The sequence below is a fragment of the Urocitellus parryii genome, chromosome 5 (genome assembly GCF_045843805.1).
Source record: "Urocitellus parryii isolate mUroPar1 chromosome 5, mUroPar1.hap1, whole genome shotgun sequence".
Taxonomy (NCBI): domain Eukaryota; kingdom Metazoa; phylum Chordata; class Mammalia; order Rodentia; family Sciuridae; genus Urocitellus; species Urocitellus parryii.
Window position 1 is genome coordinate 96,647,117 of NC_135535.1, and position 27,076 is coordinate 96,674,192.

Genomic DNA, 27,076 nt, shown 5'->3' on the forward strand with positions numbered 1-27,076 from the left:
TTGAGACAAATCTTAAGTATAATTATTTCCAAGGTTCTGCAGTCTTACAGATAATATAGTTATTAGTACTGTTGACGGTGTTTTTCACAGCAGGAATCCTGTGTTTGGAGTTCCAAAGTCCTTCAGAATGTTAACACAAAGACCCTGGGGAAGGGGATGTTCACGGGGTGCTTGGCTGTCTCTAAACTGGTGTTTACCAGGACCATCGTGGAGCATGTAATATGCCCCTAAGGTGAGCATCACTGTGGCCCATGGAGGGTCCCAGAAGTCACAGAAGCAGACCAAGGAGAAAAATCACTTGGAATCACAAACAACTCTGGGGGCAGGGAGTTTGCCAGGAGGACCTATTTGGGATGATGAGATACCAAAAAAAGGCTGTGGTTCAATTTCCTTAACTAAAAGGAACAGAAATGGCATGCAGTTTGGCTGCAGAGAAGGAAAGAGGAGGCGAGGCTATGAGCGGGAAGTGCAGAAAGCTAGGCTGGATCAGGGCTGTGGGTGAGTGTGTGCGTGTGGAAGAGGTTGGTGGGTCACAAGGCATGTAGAGGGTGCTCCGATCCTCCCCAAGGCCTACCAGAGTCTGAAGCTGTCCCCCACCCTATCTAGGACAGATGGAAAGGTTTTCCAGGAGAATCTCCACCTCAGATCCACCTGTGGCCCAACTGGGTTGGGCCCAACTGGGTTACTACCTGAGAGGTCAGGGCTCGGTAGAGTGCTTAGTAGGGAAAGAGAAAACAGCCTTCTCACCACAGAGGCTCTCACTGGACAGGAGTGAGGTTTCCCAAGGAGCTGAATGAGAGCTGCACATCACTTTTCCTGGAGATCTTCCTAGGTCTCTTCTAAAGGCAAGTCATGGTTGTTTCTGAAAATCAGCCTTGATTGTTGGACACCATGCCTGCACCCCCCTACCCATATGTTCCATGCTCAGTCTCTAGGGAAAGGGAGGTACCATTAGATCCCCACAAAGAGATGAGAAGACTGGAGCTCCCATGGGTTTTCACACTGAACTCAGGGCCAAGACAAAAGGACACCACAGGGGGCCTTAGCACATGTCAAACAGTTTAGATTTTGTCCTGAGAAAAATGAACAGTACCTGAGTGAGTTTGAACAGGACAGGATACCATCATGTCTTAGCAGGGAAATTCTGTCCATGCACGGAAAATAGATGGGAAGGGGATATGTCAGAAGGCAAGGAGACAAGTCGCAATGCTAAGTAAAAGATGATAGTGGCCTAAATTTGGGATGGTGGTGGTGGAGATGGAACAACATGGACAGTTTGGAACAAGAGAGGATCACCAGGACTGGGTGAATGATGGGTGAATGAGATCAGGGAGAACGTTCTGATGAGGATCAGAGCATATTACCCCCAAGTATGTCATTTTGTCACATTGATTATTTTGAGCTGAAGGCAATTGAAAATAGAGACCAGAAGGTCTCTCTGCTCTCCCCTTTTCTACCTAAAGCAGAGTACATTTTTCCTGAGAAATCTGCTTTTCTTGTACCAGGAAGAGAACATTCATGTCACCAGGGACGAGGGGGAGTCAATGACAAGATGAGTCTGTACAAACAGTACTCAGGGCTTACTTTTATAAGGTAGAAAAGTTCTTTAAAAGTAACCCTTATCTTCCATAAGTTATCCAGGAAACTTCCTAGTCTCTTTCCCATGATTTACCACCCCGAGCTCCAGCCCCTTTCTCCTTTGCCCTATCATGTCTCCACATTTGCTGCTCTTTGTTAAAATGGTATGGAAGCCCTGGGTCTAGCTCCTGCTTCAGGGTTTTCACTTCTTCTGGGAAGCCCTCTCCCATACCACATAAAAATATTCACATCAGATAAAGTGTGTATGCTTTTTCTCCTGCTAGTCTCCTTGGTCAGTTCAACCCACAGGTCCCAACCATAGAATTTAGGAAGGTCAAGTACAACGTCCAGGATTTGGGCTTGGGCGTGTGAGTGGGTAGTGTCACCCCTCAAGGTAAAAACAGGTGGGAAGCAGCTTGGCTGGGGAATAGTGTCCAGAGGACATATTTAGTTTTCCAAGCCTTCAAGTGAGGCTACCTAGGGGACGGCTGGGAGTGTGAGTCTGATGGTTAAACAAGGAACCTAACTCAGTAACTGTGTTTGGATGCCATGTAGAGAGAGACGGAGTGGGTGAATAGGAACTCAGGGAAAGGCTGTGGAGGAGGAAGGAACAGAACATTTGAAGAAGAACAGAGAAAAAGAGTCTGACAATGACAAAAAAGAAGTGGTAGAGGAGAAATGTCAGAAAATGGAAAAAGAAACCAGCCATTGTGAGAGTGCTCTGACCCAGTCCTGAGTCATCCGGTGTCCTCCTTCACCTAACTCCTACAACAGCCCCTCTCTGGCCTTCACACTTGCACTCCTGCCTCCCTTTTTCTACACAACATCCAGAAAGATCTTTGCTTTAAAACTCTTTTTTTTTTTTTTTTCTTTTTCACTTAGACTGAGATTCAGACTCCACTTTGAGACCTGTAAGGCCTTGTGTGATTTGGCCCCTGACTTTTCTCCACGCTCCCTCATTTCTTGGCTCTCTTTCTATCCTCCAGCCTTGGATACACTGAGCCCTGCTTGACCCTAGTAGCTGCAGTAGCTGTTATGTCTGCCTCATTCCCTTTTTGTCCCCTTTTCAACAGCTGGGTCTTCTCATCCTAATAGTCCTAACTTGACCCCCTTCTCAAAGAGGCCTGCAATGGCCCCTCTATCTGAAGTACCACCTCCCTATGGTGTTCTGTCACAGCATTTTTTATTGTTTTTCTTTATAACACAAATTATCACTTGTAATGTTTTGGACTTATTCACGTCCTTTTTTTGTGTGTCTCACACCAGGTAAGTTTGGTGAAAAAGAGATTCATATCTGCTTTGTTCTCCATTAGATGGCCATCACCTACCTCAGGGATTTATCATTTAGGAGTAAATTAAGCTGTAAGTAACAGAATACTTAGACATCAGTAGCTGAAACCAATAATGTCCTCTTTCCTCTCATAGCAAAAAAATCCAGAGGTAGGTTCTGTGACTCAATGCTGGCACCTCTGAAATTGTTCTCTTTCCCTCGGGGCTGCAAGATGACTGGTGTAGCACCTGCTATCACAATCAGTGTTCAAGGCCAGAAAAGGGGAAGAGGAGAAGATGCTGTATCAGTTGCATCCATCCCATTTTACAAGAAAACACAAACTTCCCCAAAGTTCCCAGAGCAGCAGGAGGCAAAGCGTCCTTGTGGAATCAGTTCTATATTCAGTTCTATAAATCAGTTCCTATATTCACGGGTCAGAACTGACACACAGGGCCCCCTATAGCCAGAAGAAAACTGGGGAAAGTGAGAGCAGCGAGGGAGAAGGATGTTCAGAATGGCTTTGGGGTAGCTGGTCAACAGTGTTTTCTGGAAGGGGACAAAGAGTAGGTGTGTGCCTGGGGTCACGAGTATGGGAAGGTGGGAGGTGGGAGACATCAGACTGCAGAAGATCCTACAGACTTGGATTCTACATCTGGCTTCTGAGCCAATGGACACTGGTTCAGAGGCACTTTCCTACCTGCCCTCCCAGTGTCCTGCTCCCACTCCGCTCTCCTCTCTTCACCTTTGAAAAGCCAAAAGAGTGGAGGATGGTCAAGGGAAAGAAGGGAGAAATGATTTCAGCCACCTGCCCCACACGGAGGACATAGCAGGTGACTGGATAGTGGTGATACTGTAAACGGAGGGGAAAAGGGACAGGACCTAAGGAGAGGAAATAAGTTTATCGTTATTCTGAATTTAATAGTGACAAACAGAACCAGAGACCAGAGTTTCTAATTGCCAATCTATGGGCTGGCAGAGCAGTCTTGTTTCTTGATTCCCCCCTCCCACACTCCTAATCAGTATCTTTCCCAAAATAGAAGCTGATGAAGGCCTCATCTCATTCTTCTTTCCCTAGGGTCTGGAGTAAAACTTTAGAATGCTGTACCACTAAGTTGGAAACTAGTCAACAGGAGACTGCAGATACCAACAAATACCTAATCTGCACTCTAGGCCTACCTCGTTCCCAGGGTCACAGCCTCAAGGCTGAAGCCTCTCCAAAACTGATTCTGTAAGGATGCTTTGCCTCCTGCCAGAAGCCACCTTCCTGTGGCATTAATATTCCTTGCATTTTTGTGAGCTCCACCCAGTAAAATTTGTTCTGCCTGAACCACGGTGCAATACCACATTCTTAGGCTTCTATGAGTGTTCAAGACCCTGGGATGATGGTTATAAACACAGGGGAACCCTAGGCTGAGTTCAGGGAGCTAGTTGGTCATCACTTGTTTCAGGAAGATCTTTTTCATTTACACTTGGCTTCTCCACTCTTGAGTAATGTTACTTTGATCTTGAGCACAGTAATTAAAGTTTCATAGCATGCCACATTGACAGGTATTTATTTGGTTGAATGCCATGGATTTTGCCTTTGAATTTATACTCTTGACTAGCTCTCGGCTTTTCCCTTAGAAATATTTTTGTTTCTATAGCAACAATTATTCTGCCGGAATTTCATGCACCAACCCAAACAACATAGCCATCAATGCAAAATTAAGAATCAAACCAGCTGAGGTCAATGCACAGTGGACTGCAAGTGTGGTGACAATTGGTAAAACCACCTCTTGTCTCTTCTTTATCATCAATCAACTAGATTCTCATCAAAAAGTCATTTTGTAGCTGCTCAGACCCCAGCTTCTTCCTATATGATGATTCTTCCTCTCTCCAGGGTTCCTTGTCCTCCAGTGGCATTAGGATAATTGCTGTTTCCCGTAGGGTTCCCCCACCTCCATCCCTTCTGCATGCCTTCGTTCAATCTGCTCCTATACCTAGAATCCTCTCCCCATTCCTCAAGTCCAGTGCTAGCATCTTTGAATTCTTCCCTGATCCTTGCAGTAATACCCTTCTTTTCTGTGATTTATGACCCCCACTTCATATCCATTGCTTAAGGAGATGTACATAGAAGATGCTCAGTTTTATTCATGTAGATTGGTCAGAATTTTAAAAATAAGAGCTATCAATAGCTAGCATTGAGCATTCACCATGTCAGGCACTCTGCAAACCAGTTACATGAATTACCTATGTTACCAGTCACTACTTCTGTGACTTTACCCCTCTCACAGATGAACTAGGCAGCTCAGGGAGGTTCATCAGTAGCTCTAGGCCATCAGATGATTTGTGACAGAGCCAGACTTTGAACTGTGGCAGTTTTAACTCCGGAGCCCAGGCTCTTGGCCATTCTGCAGTGCAACACTATATACTCGGTTCAGTGTCTGCTTTCCCTGGCTGGCACGAAAGGCAGAGGGTATACATCCCCAGTGAGTGTGCTGGGTGGATGCTTCCTCCTCCCTGTAGTATTTACTCTGTGGCTCAGCCAAAGTGCTGATAATATAATCCCTGTGTCCCCAGGGTTTATGCCACTGCCTGGGGACACAGAAGCAGCACAGACACCCAGGAGCAACCTCTCTGCCACTTATCCAATCAGCAGCCTCATCTTGTGCCTCTGCCTCTGCCTGTTGATTAAAATTCAGCTAAAAGTCCTTGCCCCTGCCCTCCTTTGAGTCCTTTCTTATGGGTTATCAGATTGTGGATTCATCCAGGTGTTTTTCAAGTGGACAGAGTGTATTGTATGGAGACAGGTAGTGACAACACTAGAGGTGGAGTCTAGCAAATTATCAATTGTTCTAAGAATCAAATGAAACCTGCTGCACTTGGAGTATTCATAAGGCCCCATGGAGGAAGTGGGGTCAATTTAATCCTCAGGTAAAGCTTATTGGCTACTGGAAAACACCATCTTGACTTTTTCCCCCTCCAGGGGATTAGGTATCCCATCTAAGGTTAATCTTGTCACCTGTACTGGGAACCAGGTCCCTGTCACCTACTTTTTTCATCTATTCTGTCCTTGAGGTTTCAATCTCTCCCCCATCTCTGGTTCTTTCCTCTCAACAAGAAATCACACTCATGTCTCTCCAATTAGAACAAAAAAAAAAGTAAGAAATAAGTCTCCCAGCAGATCTTTCCAGTACACTCCAGCCCTCTCATTACCTCCATAAATTACCTTACAGATTACCTTACATACAAAGCTCTTGTATCCTTTTTTTTCATTTATTCCATTTGTTGATATTTACTTTCTGAAATCAATCATCATTCAAGGTCCAGCACACACTGGTCTTTATCAGGTTGCATGGCTACTCCATATCATTTGACCCAGATCTCTCATTCTCCCTTGTGTTCCTCCTTTTATACCTGTGAATTGTAAGAGAAAGGTATAAAATGCAGAAATAAATCTAAAATCTCCAGAAGCATATGTCCAATGACCTACTTTGACTTACTTGCACAACTAAGTCACATATCGCAAAGTTACCATGGCCAAAACTGAACTCTTGGTTCACACCCTCCCAACCCCCAAAACCTTTCACCCCTCCATCTTCCTTGTCTCTAAACTATACCACCATTCACCTACTGCTCAAACCAAAAAAACGGAGATCAGTCTGAGAAAGATTAATCTCCCTTGTTTGTTGATGCCCTATGGTGTCCTTCTCCCCTGGTACCTACAGTCTGAGACCAGATATTCCTCCAGTCACAAGGCCATCTTTCCCTTGGAAAGTCCCATTCCTTCTTGATCATCCAGCAAGTTTTCTGACTTCTCCTAACTTCTCTTATATAAAATGGAAGGATGGGTGGTGGGCAAGAGTGAGGACCCCCTCCTGGAACACAAACCCCAACAAAGCCTCCAGCCAGAAGTGAGAATATGGGATACCACATGCATTTGACCAATCCTCCGCTTAAAATTCTTCCCTTTGTTTGTTTGTTTGTTTGTTTTGTTTTGTTTGGCATCAGGAATTGAATCCAGGGGTGCTCAACCAATGAGCCATATCGCCAGCCCTTTTTATGTTTTATTTTGAGACAGGCTCTCGCTAAGTTACTTAAGGCCTTGCTAAGTTTCTGAAGCTGGTTTTGAACTTGCAATCCTCTGGCTTCAACTTCCCGAGTCTCTGGGATTATAGGCATGCCCCATCATGCCCGGCAAATTCTTCCCTGTTAACCATACTTTAGCCTGTACCTTGTTTATTGTATTTGGTTCCTTCTTCTGGCTTAACACAATCTTGATTCCTTATCATTCATTTACTTCACAAAAATTTATGGGGACCATCTGCATACCAAGCCCTGTTGCAGGCAAGTAGATATATCAGAAAAAAAATAAACATCCTCACTCCTGTAGAGTAGGGGAGATGGCTAGTGAATAATAAGCATAGAGATGGCATATTACATGATGGTTTAGAAAGTAATAACTGCGAGGACAAATTTAAAAGCAGAGCAGGATAAAGAGAACGGGCAGTGTTGCGGAGTGCAGTGTGAGAGGAAGGTGTGAAGTCTTTGCTAACGTGGTCAGGGAAGGCCTCGTAGAGAAGGAAGGCTGCAAGGTAGGGCCTGAGTTAGCCAGAGAGATATCTAGGGAAGCGCATTTCTGGCAGAGGAAACCACCAGTGCACAGGTTCTCAGGCCCAGGTGACAGAGGGACATCTAGGAGACCAGTGGGGCTGAAATGGTGAGCAGAGGGGAGTGTGGAGAAGATGAAGCCACTTTAAAGCCTTTGACCTTCGTTCTGTATAAAATGGAGCAGTGTATTGATGGATTCAAGCAGAAGAGTGATATTATCAAACTCAACTTAAAACAAATCCCCCTGACTGCTGTACTGATGACTCACTAGAAAGGGGTGCAAGCTTGCCAGGTGTGATGGTGCACTCCTGTGATCCCTGAAACTCGGGAGGCTGAGGTAGGAGGGTTGCAAGTTCAATTCCAGCCTGGACAACAATTATGGAAACCCTGTCTGAAAAGAAAAAATAAAGGGGCTGGGGTTGTGGCTCAAAGGTGGAGTGATCGCCTAGCATGTGTGAAGCACGGGGTTTGGTCCTCAGTACAACATAAAAAATAAAATAAAATAAAGATATTATGTCCATCTATAACGAAAAAATAAATAGTAAAGAAAAAAGAAAAACAGCTGGGGATCTAGCTCACAGTTAGAGAGCCCCTGGGTTCAATCCCCAGTACTGACAAAAAAGTTTTTGAAGAGGTACAGGTTTGGGATTGGACAGATCAGAAGCAGATGAGCATTCAGGAGCTATGCAGTAAAGCAGATGAGAGATGAGGGCCACCGAGACCCTGATGGTGATGCTGAAGTGGTGGGAAGAGATCAGAATGCATTTATATTTGGAAGGTAGACTGACAAGATCTCCTGATAGACTATTTGTGGGCTGTGAAAGACCTCTGGAATCAAGGGGACTCCAAAACTTTTGGTTTCAGCAACTAGAGGATGGATTTGCTCTCAACTGAGATGTGAAGGGCTCCTGGTGGAGCAGGTTTGGGGCTATCAGGGCCATTTGTCTTCATTCTGTCTCCCATAACCAAGAAGACCCAGATTCCACCTCCAAAGTGTCTCTTGAATCTCACCAGCTCTCTCCACCACCCCCACCCAACCCTGGAGAACTAACAGCCACTGTTACGTCTCTCCTGGACCAGAGAGGGTCTCCTGCTTTTTACCCTGGTCTTTTCTACTCTGTTCCCAATACCAGGTGTCCCTTAGTACATTTGACAGTCTACAGCCAAACTGATCCTTTCACAACATAAGCTGGATCATGTCACTTCCCTGCTTGATGCTCCTTCTTGGTATTTTTGCATCAGACTACATTTCTGGGGTCTCTTGTCCCTGAATCATCAAGGCCTACTTCCAACTCCCCTGTCATCCTTTGCTCTTCCCCTTCTTGCTGCAGATACAAAGGACTTCAGTTTCTCATACACACTATGCTCTTTGGCATCTTAGCGCTCCCATTTACCTTGGCCTCCCCACCTGGAATGCTCTTCCTCCCGCTCTGCATGTTCTCCTATCCTTTGGGTCTCAGCTTGAATGGTGCCTTCTAAGAGAGACCTTCCTAACCCACCCTAATAAAGGGACCCAACTCCATTATCCTCTGCCACAATATCTGTTATAGCACTTTCCACTTTCAATAATTATATATGTATGTTTTATTTGCTGTTCTGTTAGCTGCTCTCCCACCAAACTGTAAGCTCACTGGGGACAAAAACCATGTCTGCTTTATTCATCACTGAACTTACAGCATTTAGTATAATGAGTATTATGAACGTTCCTGAAAGATCTGTTGAATACATGAATGAATATTAAATATAATGCAATTTGTAAATTAAATTGCAGCAAATTAAATTACTTTCAGAATAATATTCATACTCCTTAATATAGGACACCAGGCCCTGGGTGATCAGACAGGGGACCCTCCTCCCCTCTCACTATTCCTGCTCCCAGGACTTGCCTACCTGCATTTGGAAAAGAGGCTGTGGCCGGCCTCATCTTGACCTTTGTGCAGGCTGTTTTCTCCTCTGGATCACTCTTACCCCTCACTTCATGTAGCTTACACATCTCTTCCTCTGAAAGGTCTTCTCTGAGCCCCTTTTCTGTGCACCTACAGGACATTTGCTGAAAAGCTACTGATATCTTCATTACTTGCTTACCCCCTTCCCTGTCCCAGTTGATAAGCAACTTGAGTTTGGGTAGTGGGACCTGAGTCTTGTTCACTGTGGTAGCTCAAGTGCAGCAAGAACCTAGCACAAAATAGATGCTCAAAAAAGTCATTAAAAGAATGAATGGGCAAATGAATGAATTATCACTCACAATACATGTCTAGGAAGAAGGTCTAAGAGTAAATAAATGAACTACTCTAATATGTAAACCTAACACTTGAATTTAATATAACAGTTTGCATGTTGATAATTGCAGTATAAAAGACCTTCAAAATTGTTAGCATTAAATAGTCTTATTTAACCTTTGATACAGTTTATGCTTTCAAAACCCTGTAACTGAGCTCAGAACAAATGATCAATTAAATCATTGATAATTTTCACTTATGTAAATATAGCATGGGGAAGAAGAAACATTTAAGTTCAAAGAGATGAAGAAACTTTACCAAGATCAGAGAACCAGTTAGTAGCAGAGGTCCAAACCCAAGCCAGACTCCACTGCTCATTTGATGACACTAGTATTTTCAAACTTTTCTTTTGTTCCAAGCCCAGTCAGAAATACATTTTATACTCAGACAAAAATTTTATGGAACAATATTTACTATTCCTACCAATGGTAAAGTTAATGCATAGAAAAATTAACATCACACATTATTTTATAGATACTTATATATTTTATAAAAAATCCAAAATACAGTCTTAGCCATTTTGGTTTGTGTAAGTGCACTGTATGATGTTTGTACAATGATCAAAGTGCCTTTTGGTACATTTCTCAAAATGTATCCCGTGCTTAAGTTGATTCCAGATTCTAACAGAAATTTAGACATAATTTTTACTCAGAGAATGAACCTGTTTATAAATTTATTCCAATGGAATACCTGGGGACAAGTCAATATACATGTATGTATGGGACATTGTTCAACCTAGTTCTTTCCTTTTGAAAATCCAATCCAAGCTGTTACCCCAAAATTCATACCCGCACATTGTGATTGTTAACAATAACCATATATTAGTAATGACAGCAGCCCTGGAAGTCTTTCTTGAATATTAATCCAAAAATATGCATAATGCTTTTAATCATTCTTTAGTACAATTAATGACAGTCACTATTCTCTTCTTTCTTCATGAAGTTTAATTAAATGACTGATTCAGAATTTTGAAAAGGAAAGATATTTTCTTTCAAGCTTCAGATTTTCTTCTAAAAAATAATCGTTGTGACTTTGAGAGAAAAGTAAAATATAACAATATCTCTAATTTTATTTCATTCAAACTGATTTTACAATGTTCCCTTCTATAGGTTGCAACAGTGTTGGGAACACAGAAAAGTTATAATTATTACATTTATAGGGACAATTTTAAGACTTTGGAATGCACATCCTTTTGGAGGAATGCTGGTGTCTCCGGGTTTATCTGACCCTATAGGGCTATGTGCCTTTGGCTCTGACAAACTCTGTAGAAATAAAAAGTTAGCATGTAGAAAACTGATAACAATGCAAATAATTCTTTCATATAGAGATGTATATGATTCTGTTCCACAGAGATTCAACTAAACAACTGGAACAAAAGGGTCAGTCCTACATGGCTTTCCATGCATATGGCTGTTGCTTTCATGGCAATAGCTGGAAGTCTGGGCTTCAGGCTCAGGTGGTGCATTGACCAGAAAACCTACATGTGGTTTCTTGTGTGGCTTGTAATTTTCAGAGCACAGCAGCTGTGTCTCTGGAGAGAGCATTTGGTAACCAAGTATTCCAAGAGACCAAAACAGATGCTGCAAAGCTAATTTTGACCTCGCCTTGGAATTCACACATCATACTCCCACTGCATTTTATGGGCTACAAGAGACTCACTAAAGCCATCCTAGGTTCAAGTGGAGGGGAATTAGACCCCACCTCTTGATGGGAAGAATGTCAGATAATTATAGCCATCTTTTAAAACTGCCACGTCTTTTGGAATCCTCAAATGTGTTTTGACATATTAAAATGTATCATGGGGCTGGGGATGTGGCTCAAGTGGTAGCGCGCTCGCCTGGCATGCGTGCGGCCCGGGTTCGATCCTCGGCACCACATACCAACAAAGATGTTGTGTCTGCCGAGAACTAAAAAATAAATATTAAAAAAAAAAATTCTCTCTCTCCTCTCTCACTCTCTCTTTAAAATAAAATAAAATAAAATAAAATAAAATAAAATAAAATGTATCATACTTTTCTCCCCTAATTTAAATTTTGGTGAAGAATGCTCCCAAATCAGCTAAATATGCAATTTATTACCCAGATACTATGTCCAAAAATATTTATCAAGTGAGATCATTTTTCAGTTCAAAAAAATGTAAATCTTATTTCTGAATCTGTATACTTTTCCTAGCATGGTATTTTCCCTCATGGCAACCAGGAATTTGACTATTATGGTAAGTGGATGTGGTCAGCTCTGACATCTGAACAAATGATTTCTACAAGTTTTGTTTACTAGAATCTTACTTGATTTCAATAAACCCATGAAGTTCAATAGAATTTCTTTTGGTGTCAATGTCTGATGACAAATGAACCATGAGTGTTAGTGATTTTTAAATAGTTTTTAATACATGTTTTTGGTCATATTTGTTACCCACACTTGAAGTTTCCTTACAATTTTTTTTTAGTTTATAATTCCAAGTCAATAACATACATATATTTTTTCTTTTCTTTTCTTTTTTTTTTTTACCAGGGATTGAATTCAGGGGCACCCAATCCATATTCCCAACCCTATTTTGTATTTTATTAAGAGACAGGGTCTCACTGAGTTGCTTAGCAACTTGCTTTTTGCTGATGCTGGCTTTGAACTCGAAATCCTCCTGCCTCAGCCTCCTGTGCTGCTGGGATTACAGGCATGCACCACCACACCCGGCAATAATATATTTTTATAGCTAGGAAAGTATAGCTAATCTAGTTGTGTATAAAATTAAGTTTAAGCAATGCAACAAAATCTCGGTCAAAATTGTCTTTTCACTCAGATCTGATCAGACTACAAGGATTGGAAACCTGAATCATTAGTGCTTTATTCAAATTTAACTATGAAACCTTTACCAGACTGTAACTGTATTAAAAACATTGTGTCTTTTCAACTAACTATAATATGGATTTGCTGAGATATTATGGTATACTATTTAATTTAGCTGATGATTTATCATTTTATCATCAAAATTCATATGTACCATTCCATACATCCTGGAAGAATAATTTTTGGCAGCTACATAACCTGTTTTCATTTTTGCCACCTGTTACACAACTAAATAGATAATTATAAGGCACTTACATCAATAGTGGCTGACAACTTAGAAATTATTAATAAATGTATATGATTTTCCTTTGGAAATATTGAGATGCTCTTTGAAAGAATATAATATTTTCCCCAGGTGTGTTTTTTATTTTGGAGGTTTTATGCTTTCAAGAATTTTATTATAAATGACATTGAGTCTGTCATTTTTGTTAAGCCTTGCATATTTTATAGAATCACATCTAAGTAATCTTCACTATAAGGTCCTATATCTACTTTTTCCTTTTTAGAATGTAACTCAAATAAAATTAAAAATTTCACTAGAGTCAACATTTTTTTCAGCAGTGTCAGATGTTACCTCCAGTTGCAACAGTTGAACTTGAACATACCTCTAGCTATTTCATTCATCTGCTTTCTCCCAATTAAAAAAAAATCCGTATAAAAAAATGTATACCAGTTCACTTGAAATGGTATAATAGTCACAAACCAGAGGGGGAAATGTAGAATAACTTCTTTTCCAAAAAAATACCCTGACATTTATAAATGACACTCATTTGAGAGTCTTGACAATTTGCTAGTCCAGGCAAGTTGCTCTAGGACTTCACAGCTAACTGCACATTATATAATTAATACAATTAGACTATACAATGTATGCAACCTTTATACAATTGATCAAATTATCCGTCATATACCAAAAAATAAAAAAATAAAAATTGAATGAGATGTCCAGAGCATCATAATTTCTGGGGCCCAATGTAAAATGAAAATGTGAAGCCCTGCCTGAAGGTAGGTAAAACAGTTCCCCTTTCCAAGGGCCCACAGATTTAACCCATGGCACACAGGTGAGTCCAGTGAGGGGCAGCAACAGTCATAGGTAGTAGGCAGAAATTCGGAGGCCAGGTGACCCAGGGCACTAAGTGGTGGCATAGATTGGGTGGTCAACAGCCTGTCTGTCTCTGAGAGGCAAGGAGGCCATGGGAGACAGGACTGTGTTTGAGTGAAAGCTCTAAGACATGCGGAATGCTTTGGCCCATCCCACTTCATTTACCAAATACAAATTCAAAGATAAAATTACTAAGAATTTCAAGATGGTGACCACCATTGAACTCTAAGCCCAGGGCCCTACTGAGTGGAGGCTCTGTGTAACAACACTGGTTGCACCCCATGAAGCCAGCCCTGGGGATATCAGTGTGTGGAAGAACAGAGGTCCCTTCCTGGCCAAGATCTCCCTCGTCCTTGCCTGTCCCCACACAGCCAGGCATAACTGCAGGATGAAGGATACAATGTACTCTCATATTTTAGTACTTTCTTATTTCTTTCTGATCATGACCCATGAGTCTCATCTAAAGGCTCATGTCTCTCTAAGGGCCTGTCCATATGAGGTGGATGTGTCAGGAGAGGCAGCCTGGTATGGAGGCAAGAATGTGGATAGGAGCCAGACAACCCTGGCTGTCCTCTCTAACATCCTATGCCTCCAACTCTCCTGGCCTCTGCTTCATTATGATGAAATTCCTCGTTATAATGTTGGTTTCCTCATTATTAATGAAAGGGATGCTAGATGATCTCTAACATTCCTTCCAGTTCTATTTTTGTGAGAGAGAGACAATGCAAATAGGTGTTTGGCAAAAGGAGTTTGGCCTCCTGGCTGTTTTACCTCCATTTTTAAAGGACTCATTGTAACCAATGTATTTTGATTCATCAAAGCCATATCTGAGCTGTTGGTTCTGATGTTGCTGCATAGAAGCCAAAAGAAAGGAGGTATGAGTAATTTGGATGTGTGTAGGCAAAATGGGCCCTCATATCCTTCAGGTCTAGCAGCAGATGTGTTAATTCTATCACCCTAGATTATAAAACAACAGTAATTAATACCTGAGCCAGGTCCTTTTATCTAAGGTGCTCAAAGTGCTTTGTGGTCATTAACCCACTAATTCACCTGCCTCAAGCCATCTGGAGGTCAGGAAGAATCTCTTACAACAAAGAAGGATGACCTGACTAACAAGCAGGAAGTGGGTATGAGGTGAAGGGGGATCACCAAAATAGTTCTCTTGGAAGACGGAAAATTACTGACAGAAATTTAACCACTCACTAGGCTCTTGACATGAATTCTCATGGATGTCACATCTCCTCCTCCTGGAAATCCCTTGACCTTTCATGTAAGCTGTAGCCCTTACAGCTTCAGATAGACAACAGTGATGCCCAAAGCAAAGAAGGGGAAGCACTCCCATCCCTAAAATTTTTTTCTCTTAAAGAAGGCAAAAAAAAAAAAAAAAGCTTTTTCAAGTTAAGGAGTCTCTAAAGAGAAAAGAGCACTTCAGAATGAGTTGATCACGGTTCTAAGGTCCTGACTTCTTTACAGGTGGTTTCCACTAAAAAGCATCTAATGAAAAACCACACTGCTCAGAAGTATCTTCTGGCAGGTGCTTTTATCATTAAAATCATTTAGTTAACCATTCAGTTAGAATGGATAGTCACCTAAGAGGTTCTCTGCATGGGGCCAGGTGCTATAGGTGCAAAAAATGTGAAAACTGACCCTCTTCCAAGCAGCTATTAATCTAACCAATTAAAGGAGATTCATACAAATAAAGTAAGTTGCTAAATTTATTATTTATAATTATTCATTTATTTCTACTAGTCATTTCCTAATTAATGTTATTGATAAAATTAACAACAGAAAACAGGATTTCTATAATTTTGAATGGTATCGACCCCAAGTCTTGTACAGTCCTGGTGGAAGGTGATCCGTGAGTGATAGAATGACCAGGGAAGGAAGGAAGAGCCTAGGAGATAGGATGAACTGGACCTTAGAGGTAGGGAAAGCATTTAGATCAGAATCAGGGACTAAGGGACGAAGACAGCGACATCTAAGTGGAATTGAGCAGATGGGAGCTTATTTCTTTGGGATGCTTTGGGAAAACCAACCTGGCTAAATCCTCAGGTCTAGAATTCGGAAACAAATATGAAAGGTAGAGCCAGGTCATAAAGTACCTTAAAACCAAACGAAACAAGCACTGACGTGGGGTCTTCAGAGTCGTCTGTCAAAATGAAGACATTCAGAAAAAGAAGCAGGCTTGCTTCTAAATTTAGAAAGGTACACTCGGTACAGGCTAGATACTATCATATGTCACCACAGGAAAAAAAGAAATATGTAATTTCAGTATTGGCTGGTGACCTTTAATTGTGAATTCTTTCATCTCAGGACCTAGGAATGTCCCCATGGAGTGAGACCCAGAGCAATAAAGACTTATGGAGGTGACGAGGGAAGGATGGAGGGAAATTATAGACAAAGCCTTGAGCAGTATTAGGAATGGCTGGTCCAGGTAAGGGCCCACCCTTGATGGACCTCCTCGGCCACAGAAAGGATTTCCAAGAGAGAAAAAGAGAGTAGGATAGGCAAAATAAATTTCCCCTAATTCACAAATTTACCTACCATTAGCCATTGCATGTCAGAGGTAGAAAAAGTTACTCTTCCTTCTGGTCCAGTAATAATAATCTTGTTACTGTTGAATGGATGCTCTTTTGCATCTCATGATTAAAATCAAGAGGTAAGGAAATCTCTGGAAATGGCTCTAGAGAATAGGTCAGAAGAAGAATAAAGTCTCCTGGTTCGAGGCCAGTTGAGGGCCTCCTGTGGCTTCCTGAATACCCTGGAATATATGTGAAGAAGCAGTTTCCTACATTCACACCCCCTTCAGGGAGTGTGGGTCCTCATATAAGTCACCATGTATCAAAACTGCATGGACTCCATGCAGTCTGAGACCAAGTTGCCCCTGGTCGACAGTAGAATTAAAAATAATTGTTCTCACCAAAGAAATCTGTGTAGAAAAGTTGCTGTGAAACTGGAATAGGTGTGTCTTTCTGTCCTTCCGGTTCTTTTTATAGGCACTGCAGGTACCTGAGTGAGGGCCTACAGTCCTTCCGCCCATTTGGGAAGAGATTAAAGAAGCTGAGGTTGTCTCCTTCTTACTCATTTGCAGTAACAACCTCACCACCACTACAGCCTCAGCTTCCAGAGGGGACACAGAGGAGGTAAGTCGGAATTAAGGGGCCATACCATCTACTATAAACCAGAATCACTGTGGCCATCTGGATGGGGAATAACTGAAGAATAGGGATAGCAATATTTGATGGCAAGGTGTCTTTTGTTTTGTTTTTCCCCCAAATGAATATGCAGGGTTTTTTTTCCCCCCCTAGATCACCTCAGTCAAGACATGGGCTTTGGTACTAAACTATTCAAAAAATTATTTGAAAGAAGGGACAATTTTGTGTAATTCTTTGATGAACAAATAGCAGGTGTTTAATAATAATCTGGTGCATTGGATTGACTTGAACTGAAAGAACAAACAGTCATTAAAATTACTGAGGGAAATCATCCACCTGTCTCCTTCAAGCAGTGCATCAGTGTTTAGAATAATCCAATGATGCATTAAGCCCATTCTATCCCATCGTTCCAGATGTGGAACACCAATAAAAACTTAAATTGAGCAACAAATATTAACCTATTTTAATGCACCTGTGCTGTTGAACTATTTGCACAATTAAAAACTTGGGTCTTAAAAGGGTTTGTGTTGGCAGTCCTTGTTCTGGAACCTGATATAGCTGGAATTCCATCAGTCAGGCAGATTGTCACATATCATTTTTCATGAAAAAGACCCCATATTTATGTTCAAAAAGCCTTAGAAATTGTGATGCAAAAATTGATGAATGATCTGGAGACTCTAAGGAAGTCTGTTCTGCTTTTCCCAGAGAAGGATGGAGCTAAGATAGTTTTGAGAGGTTTAGATTGGCTTTCTCATCTCCTTCCTTAACATCCTCTAAACAACTGTCACAGCGTTAGGGGGTAATATGTGTGACAGCATTTCCCATCCCTATAGACCATATTGGTATGTATCTGATTCCCACTGCCCATCCCCACCCACCACCATCCACCACCAAGGAAGCTTAGCATTTAGAAAAGTATCAGGAGTCAAACAAAATATAACTGGAGTCCTCTCCAGTGTCTGCATGACAATTTGGTATAGCCATTTTTTTCATTTGCCCATGCGTCTTCATTTGGAATGTGAGACTCTATGGTGCCCTCTATAGGACCCTCAATGTAAATACATGTGAAATCTTAAGTTTGTCCCATCTTTTTTTTTTTTTTTTTCCCCCTGCAGGGGACCAGAAGACCATTCTTGTGAGGTCCTCATATAAGTCACCATGTATCAAGACTGCATGGACTCCAGTGGAGAGTATTATTTCCTCTGTGACAATGAGGGGCCATGGGGCATTGTTCTGGAGTCCTTGGCAATAATTGGCATAATAGTCACGGTGATTCTACTCTTGGCATTTCTCTTCCTCTTGAGAAAGGTCCGAGACTGCAGCCAGTGGAATGTTCTCCCCACACAGATCCTCTTCCTCCTGGGTGTGCTGGGACTCTTTGGACTTGCTTTCGCCTTCATCATCCAGCTCAATGAAAAAACTGCTCCTGTACGCTTTTTTCTCTTTGGGGTTCTCTTTGCCCTCTGTTTCTCATGCCTCTTGGCTCATGCCTCCAACCTGGTGAAGCTGGTCCGGGGAAGAGTTTCCTTCTGTTGGACAACGATTCTGGGCATTGCTATTGCTCTCACTCTGTTGCAGGTCATTATTGCCATTGAGTATGTGACTCTCATGACAAGTAGATGCATGATGTTTTTGCACATGACACCCTGTCAGCTCAATGTGGACTTTGTTGTCCTCCTGGTCTATGTCCTCTTCCTGATGGCCCTCACATTTTTTGTCTCCAAAGCCACATTCTGTGGCCCATGTGAGAACTGGAAGCAGCATGGGAAGTTTATCTTCGTCACTGTACTCATCTCCACCATTATCTGGGTGGTGTGGATCTCCATGCTGTTGAAAGGCAACCCACAGCTCCAGCGACAGCCCCAGTGGGACGACGCAGTCATCTGCATTGGCCTGGTCACCAATGCGTGGGTTTTCCTGCTGTTGTACATCATCCCTGAGCTCTGCATTCTCTGCAGATCCTATAAGCAGGACTGCCCTTCACAAGGCAATGCCTGCGCAGTCCCAGTCTACCAGCGCAACTTCCGAGCCGAGACCCAGGAGCACTCCAGAGGTACTTCCCCCCGCGGTCTTGGGGGCAGGGAGGGTCTTTGGGAGAAACAGGAGAGAAACAGAGTAACAGGAAGAACCCAGAGGGATCCAACAGGGAATGGTTAGCTTTTTGGTGGGTGATTTCGTTGTTCAGATATAGAGATTAAGACTATCAGAATCATGGTTAAATTTTTATGAAAACTTCGTTCTTTCAAACTTAGAACTTCATGAGGAGAGAAACAAGACCCGAACACATCAAAGGCCCTAAATAAAGAAGGTGTGACTCTGAGTGCTCAACCTGAGTAAAGCAAGGCACCCTCTATAAAACGAGTTAACCAGCTCCAAATGAGGCTTGGGCCATGTAGTCGTATAACATCAAATGCTAAGTCCAGATGTGTTGGCTGTGGAGGACAAAAATCAATCCTGGCAAGAGTGGTTTGCGTTATTAAAATTTGAGTCTCAAAGCTAGTTTGCCCAAACATAATCTTAAACTGACTTGTTGGACTTACCACTCATAAAAGTCACAAAACCCTGTAGCTTCTGGATTTCTACTTTTCAAAACATTTGCTGTTTACAGTCTTTCAAGGTTCACAGAAAGCAATAGGAAGAGGCATTTAATCTAAATTCCGAGGAAAGGTTCAGATGTATGATCATTCGTAGACATAAAGTAAGTTGCTTATGCAACATTTTTATAACAATTTTATAGTCATATTTTTATCGTTATATAATACCAAGACATCTGAATGTTTTGTTAAGGAATAAAATTTATTATCCGTGACAACAAAGATGCTTGGTCCCTAGCAACATGAGGGAAATAGTGGCTAAATTTAATTATCTGGAAATATATCAAAACTCATCAATTCCTTTTCTGAAAGATCTGGCCTATTTTTCATAATCCAATATCATAGTTTTGCATAATTTTGTGTCTTAATAGGCAACTGATTTCTCACATTTTATTTCTAATGTATAATGATGTTATTTTATATACACATATATATAGCATACATAATGTCTCCAGGCTCAAAAAATCAACATTCGCTTTCCTTTTAAGTGCATATATTTTTTTTTGAGCTGTAATCTATGGCTAATTGCATATTCAAACTAAATCCTGTTTAGATAAATGCACCCATTAATTCTTTTCTGTTCAATTGACCAAGAGTCGGAAACGGACACTATACATCCTTCCTATAAATTTTTTCACTGCTTGCTGATGATGCATAATCAGATCACTGGGGTTTCTGGCAGAATTGCAGAGCCCAGCTTTCTTGAAAATTCTTTTCATAGTTCTTACCAGAAGATAAAAGTTGTTGTGTTTGCTTTTGTTGTTGCGTGTTTCCAGGAAACGAAAGTTGGAGAGAAAGTTCCTATAGTTTCACAATAACCCAAAACACCCTCTTAATGTTCAATATTCCATCCCCCAAAACACTGGGCACATGTTTAAAATGCTCTAAGGAGTGTCTTGGTTGAAGAGTGAGGGCTTGCAAATTTCCTGATTTGACCAGCACTAACCTATTACCCAACAAAGTTAGAAAACCAGGAAATAACCTGTCATCATAGTCATTGCCAAAATAGTTTGATATTTGGGGTAGGTGCAGGGAGGAGTGCCTATCAATAGTGTAAAATATATATATATATATATATATATTGCTCTCCACGACTTCAGGGTCACCTGGAAATAAGTGCAAATATCAAAAATTCAAAGAATAATTAAAACTCAATCAAAAGTGCAGGATTACACCTGGCTAGGAAATACATGCAAACAGACTAATTAAGATCATACTAACAGTAACTTGAAAAATCCTGAGTGTTACCCTGGGTCATGAACCCACATTGAGAAAGCAGCTGTTTCTATTTGCTGAAAACAATCTCAGGTCTATGTAAACAGACATGCAGCTGGCAAGAACAACGTGCCCTCATTCACAGCACTGGTCAGCAAGAATACCCATTTCAGGCCTGGGATCCACTAAGGAGAAGTGTGGGGAACTCAGGGAGGCTCTATGGAAAACCACAAGGATGATTAAAGGGTTACAGCAACAGACTGTGTAGAAGGTTTAAGAGGAGGAAACTGACAGGGCAGTGTTGAGCTTGATGTGTTTCTCTCATGGACTACCCAAGTCCCCCACTCCCTTCTGTACTAAAGCACAACATTCTGCTCTTTCCCATGGGGCGTGCAGCTAGTTGTCATTTGACTCTTCTGACTAATGCTGTTTGTAGCTGTGGCTACAGCTGCATAATTATTTGATTTACCTCTGAGTTTATGAGGCCAGGATTATTCAGCTGAAAGAAAAGTAAGTCAAGGGTGATCAGCAGAGAATTTCCTAAATATGAAGACCCCTCTCCAAGAGACTGTTGTCTGTTGTTTTCCATTTCCACTTAAAATGATGGGTGGAAATGGGTTTGACCAAGATGTGAGGGTCTTAGACTAAATAGGAAAATAAGAGATGGTAAATATTTTGCTGAAACACATCAGCAAAGGGGATTAAGGACTCCATTTCCCTGGAAGTCTTTCAAAAGATTAGACTTATCTCTCTGAAGTGGTTTATGGACTTAGATAGAAAAACATCTGGCTGGTGAGTGGCAATGCAATCAGGCATGTCACTCAGAACACCAACAAATGGACTAAGTATTCTTTGCCCTACATTATAAATGCCTACCTAAAAAGTGTGCATTGATTGAACTTTTAGACCAGTTGCTCTTCATCAGAGTCTTGAGCCAAAAATATAGATACATTCTTTCACAGCATTTCACAAGCTCAACATATTAGAAACAGGAAGCTTTAACTTGAAGATACCTGAGAGTAAGGCAAAGAGTTTGTGTGTGTATAAATGAAGTATTTAAAGTGCAAGATAAAAAATGAATAAGTCATTTCAAAATTATGTTAATGTTTAATTAGGTCATTTATGAACCAACTAAATGCATATGGGCGTATGCACTTTTTTAAACATATCCTTCATTAATTACATTAGTTAATGGATATGTTACTTGTTTTGTATTTGAAGATGGTGAATTTTGGAATCGTTCTGATTCTGAATAAAGCAGAGCTAACCTCCAAAAATAAATGAACAAATTACTTCATTAACTAAATCTGTTGCTCTCCTCACTGAGTTGCAAAGATCTTAAATACAGAATACCAAATATTTTATGGGAAAGAAAGCTCCTTTTCTAATTATTGCCAGCTTTTTTCTGTTTTAGATCAATTAGAATATTGTCATATCAAGCTTGCTAAAAGCAAGACCCATCCATAGTCAAAGGAATTACATATAGGCGTTTCTTTTTACTTACTTTAATTTTTATATGATTTATTTATTTATAGCAGGGATTGAACCCAGGGTACTCAACCAATGAGCCACATCACCAGCCCTTTTTGTTTTTTTATTTTGAGACAAGGTCTTTCTAAGTTGCTAGGGCTGGCCTTGAACTTGTGATCCTTCTGCCTCAGCCTCCCAAGCCACTGGGATTACAGGTGTGCACCACCACACCTGGCCACATGGGCATTTTACTATGCAGTATTTGAATGTATACAGACAAACATAGTATGGTTCTTTTTGAAGGCACTACAAAAAAAAAAAAAACTAATGAGATTACTTAAGTAAAAGTGAGTCAATGAGTATAAAATGAGGTGAACCAAGAAAAAAAATTCCTGAAAAACACAGCCCTTCGGGTTCTTTTTCCTAGAAAATATTGACTTTTGTTGGGTATAGTCCATTTGGACAGTTCTTAACACTGTGTTCAAGGCGCACACATCTTACTAAAAGAGACCCATTAGAATGGTTCCATGTAGTACCATTTTTGTTTGTCCTTTGACAGGTATTTCTTTCTCAGGAGTTACAGTGATCTTTAAAAGTTTATTTGTTAGAAGCTAAGAGTAGAGTGGTCCAAAGGTTGAGAGAGAGAGGAGAGGCACAGGTGGACGGAGGCTGACCAGTGCCATCTAAGCTACAGTTAGACAGGAGCCAAGAGCTCCAGTGTGCTGTGGCATGTTGAGGGGCGCTGCACACTGTACATTCTTTTAAAACATTAGAAGGAGCCAGGCATGGTGGCACATGCCTGTAATCCCAGTGGCTTCAGGGGCTTAGGCAGGAGGATCAAGAGTTCAGAGACAGCCTTGGCAACTTAGCGAGGCCCTAAGCAACTGAGACCCTGTCTCTAAATAAAATACAAAAGGGGCTGGGGATGTGGCTCAGTGGTTAAGCACCCCTGGGTTCAATCCCCAGTTGAAAGGAAGAAAGGAGGGAGGGAGAGAAGGAAGGGAGGGAGGAAGGAAGGAAGGTAGGCAGGCACTAGAAGAGAGGACTTAAATATTTTCACATAAAAAGAAGGAATAATGTTTAAAGAGACACATCTTTCCCTGGATTTAAACGCTATGCCGTGTGGACAATGCAAAGCATCACATGGCATCCACAATATGTACAAGTCTCGCATGTCAATAAAATAAATTTTAAAAAAGAGTTGAAGTTGCAAAGAGAGAACTAGCTTATATCAGGGAAGAAGACAGTGGGTCATGGACAGGTTAAGGTGAGGATGATGACATTCCTAATACCTGAGCAGCAGAGGGCAGCAGAAAGAGCTCAGAATCAGACCTCACACACCCTGGCTTCCAGACTCAGCTCTGCCCCTTACCACCTTGGAGATCATACAAGGTCCTTAGCCTCTAGGAGACCCAGGCTCTGTTTTTTTGTTTGTTTGTATTTTGTTTTAATGATAGTTATAATGTCCCTTCCTGCCTGCCCCACATGTAAATGTCAGGTCTTAACTGAACTCATGTTTGCCACCATGAGGAAGTTGTAGGTTTGATATAAATACTCAGCCTTTCGGTGAATTCATGAACAATAACTGGCTGGAAAAATTAGGCTTTTCTAATTTATGGTCTGGTCTGATGAGAATGTTGGGTTAAATTTGGTTACCAAGGGAGTGAGTTTGAAGGAGTATTATTATGCCACAAGGAACAAAGTTAAACCAAGGATCCAGTTTGTTCTACATTGGAGGAAACATGAGTATTTCATCCTTCACAGCACCCAGTCCTCCAAAAAATATGTCAATAGAAGAAGGTTGTCAGAGCATCAGCCATAACTACAGCAGCAGCACCAGTAATATCCAAAGGCGGCTCAGACAGGGATTTCTTTGTATCATGCTCTGATCCAAGGGTTTTATATATATATATATATATATATAAATTGGTGGAATCCTCAAAACAACCCTATGATTTACCATTATGATTATCATTTTGTCCAGCGAAAGGTTAAAGGAACTTGTCCCTAGGTGACAGAGGTGAGGGACTGAAGTAGTCCTGCTCCAGAGTCCATCTACTCAGCATGACAGCTCCTGAGTGTGGTCACAATGACACAGTCACGTGTGTGACCATCAAGGCACAAATGTGGATCTGGGGCTGTAGCTCAGTGACAGAGTGCTTGCCCAGCATGTGTGAGGCACTGGGTTCAAGCCTTAGCACCACATAAAAAATAATAAAATAAGGGCATGCTGTCCATCTATAACTTCAAGAAAACAATTTTAAAGGAAAAAAAATGTGTGTGGAGCAAGTTCCTGGCTTGGAGAAACACAGCTTTATCTTCACAGAGCTTACAGTCTGCTTGAGACTGACATTAAGCAAATAAGTGTGTGCATGTAGTCATTCTGTAACGGTATAGAATTGTCTTCAGGGATCTTTTTTATGATGTCCAGCTTTGAGAAATGAATCTAAGCTGCAAGTGAATAAAGCCTAAAGATACTATTGAAAGAGTGAGATGCCCATAGTTATGTAGCTAATGGTAAGAGAGCAAGCACTCTCACCCAGGGCTAGTGCTTTCTCTAGAAAGTGAGAGAATTCTTCAGCCCTTGAGTTTCTAAACTCTGATGTGCTTCTCCTGAACACATGTACGCTATCCGTATACAGCCTTCCTCATAAACTTCAAAAGCATCCTTTTAAATCATCCATTTTTTCCAATATCAGCCTCAGTGGAGTATTCCTTTTAAAGGGTCAGGAGCCCCTTTGCAGGGCTTCTCACAGCTCACGTGCTATTTCCACACGAATCCCTGACACTAACCCAGCCCTTCCCTCGTTTGGCTTTCAGCCCGAGACAGTGACGGAGCTGAGGAGGATATAGCATTAACTTCATGTGGTACTCCCATCCCGAGGCAGGTAAATGTGCTCGTCTCACTCACCTAGAAGGACACAATAGGCACTCCTTCCTTAGGAGAGCCTTCAGGCTTCACCCCCGGGGGCTGTGCCCTGAGAGAGGAAAGGCAGGGCAGGATCATCCCCAAAGGTACATGGAGCTGGAGCCATCTGGATTCAAGGGTGGCACGAGAGAGGCAAGGTACCCTTTTAACCCATTCCTAAGCCTCCACCACAGCCATCAAGAGACATGCTATATTCTGAGGCAGGGAGATGTCCCTGGAAAGAACAGGGGACTTAAAGGGCTTGTATGAGGATGAAGAGGAGCAGGTTGACTGAGTTTGATGTTGGGGTCAGTAGAGGATTGTAAATATGCATGAGTGTCGGGTCCGTTTTTAGTATCAGTTGTCTAAATCTATCCCCTGAGTCCCACCAACTGCCTCTCTGAATCAACGTCTAGCTCTGGCAGCCCAGGCTGCCCCCCAAGAACTGGGCTAGGTCTGTCACCATCATCTGGATGGCCAGATGGATGAACCAATTTTAATCCTTTCAGGCGAAAACAGAGGGAGCATTGCTGAGGGGATTGGATGTAACTCAGATTTGTGCTGTGATCGCTCGAAGACATTCAAAGGCAGACAGCCAAAAATACTGCACTGGCACACAATTCTTGCATTATGGGGATCAGAGGCAACAGAAATCCAAGAGTGAAAGTCATGCTTGTTCAATGAACTTGACCAGGCAACCAGCTAAGCTAATCCCTCTGGTCTGTTATCTGAGGCTTTGCCGTTTCCTGCAAGGACGCGTGGAGCAGGACACAGCTATCTATCATTTGCTGTAATTAACCCTCAGGAGGGCATTTACACAATGAGAAAATCTTTATTATCCCCTGTAAGAGTTTCTTGGATGAGTTTCAATTTCCAGCAATCAGCTATTCAAGAATCTCACAAAAAGATTCTTATTAATGGCTACGAGGGTAGCCTGATACAAGTAGGCTCAGTATTTATTTCTCCCTCTTTTTTATTAACAAAGAATTAAGTGATGGTGAGATGATAATATTTCAGACATCATTCACATTTTCATCCCCTATTTGGCTCAGAAAGTTGACGATGGCATTTCTTCCTTTCCAGACTGTTGATCTCACACAGGAGTATTTAATCCCACCGGCTACTCTGAGCCCCCAGCAAGATGCAGGATTATAAAGTCTACAGGAAACATGAGCAGTGAAAACCCAGGAGGCGGTCCTGGTTAACGTAGCCCTGGCTGCGCACTGGAGAGATCAATGAGTCGTGCTGCCCACCGAGGCCCGTCCTTCCTTCTCTGTTTCCTTGACCTTTACATCCATCGGGACCCTTCATCGGAAGACCGCCCTTTCAATCGAAATTACAATCTTGCTGGCCACTGTACCTCAGCTGTGTGTCTCTTTCTTCATTCGTGAAACTGAAAACATCCATTTCTTAGCAATGCTGGAAAGAAGTGGTGCCTTGTTAATGGTCTAAAGAAATTAGGGCCATTCTAATGCAACAAAGTATCGGTGTTAATGGCAACCAACTGCTGGATCAGTCCTCTAGTTAATAATTTTTAATCATGCTAAGAAACACATGACACAATTTACCACCTTAACCACATTTAGGTGTTCAGTTCAGTAGCATTAACTACATTCACATTGTCGAATAAAAGGTCTCTAGAATTTTTTTCATTTAGCAAAATTGAAATCCTATAGCCCCAGGCCCTACCCACCACCATCTGCTTTCTGTTTCTATGAGTTTGATTTAGATATCTCACATAATAGAATCATCTAGTATTTGCTTTTTTAAAAATTTTTCTGCTTTCTCTTTACGAAAGTTTATGTATTTCTTATAGAAAATTTAGAAAATACAGGTAAGTTAAAAAATGCAATTCATACTCCTCTTTGTCAGAAGTAAATATTGACATTTGTAAGAGTTTCTTACTAACAACTGATGATTATTCTACTACTCTAATCTAAAAATCATTCAACTCAGAAATTAGCATTGCTCTTAAAGAATTCAGGCAGTGAAATCAGATTGGTTGGTTCCAAATCCTGAGTTCACCTTGGGCAAGCAACTAATTTCCTTGCTGTCTCATTTTCCCACAGTTTCT

The 27,076-nt window shown here is 41.5% G+C and overlaps 1 protein-coding gene across 2 annotated transcripts; it reads left to right on the forward strand.

Moving 5' to 3' along the window:
* The first annotated feature begins 16,671 nt into the window (after window positions 1-16,671).
* Window positions 16,672-26,849, forward strand: Gprc5d (G protein-coupled receptor class C group 5 member D). 2 transcript variants are annotated; one of them, XM_026409296.2, is made up of 4 exons: window positions 16,672-16,803; window positions 17,931-18,868; window positions 24,915-24,982; window positions 26,086-26,849. In XM_026409296.2, exons 2-4 carry the CDS (start codon window positions 17,974-17,976, stop codon window positions 26,155-26,157), a joined length of 1,035 nt encoding a protein of 344 aa, XP_026265081.2. In that variant the 5' UTR covers window positions 16,672-16,803; window positions 17,931-17,973; the 3' UTR covers window positions 26,158-26,849. The 2 variants fall into 2 exon arrangements, with proteins under 2 accessions (XP_026265081.2, XP_026265082.1); XM_026409297.2 differs by lacking the exon at window positions 24,915-24,982 and having other exon boundaries at window positions 16,674-16,803; window positions 26,086-26,848.
* The last annotated feature ends 227 nt before the right edge of the window (window positions 26,850-27,076 follow it).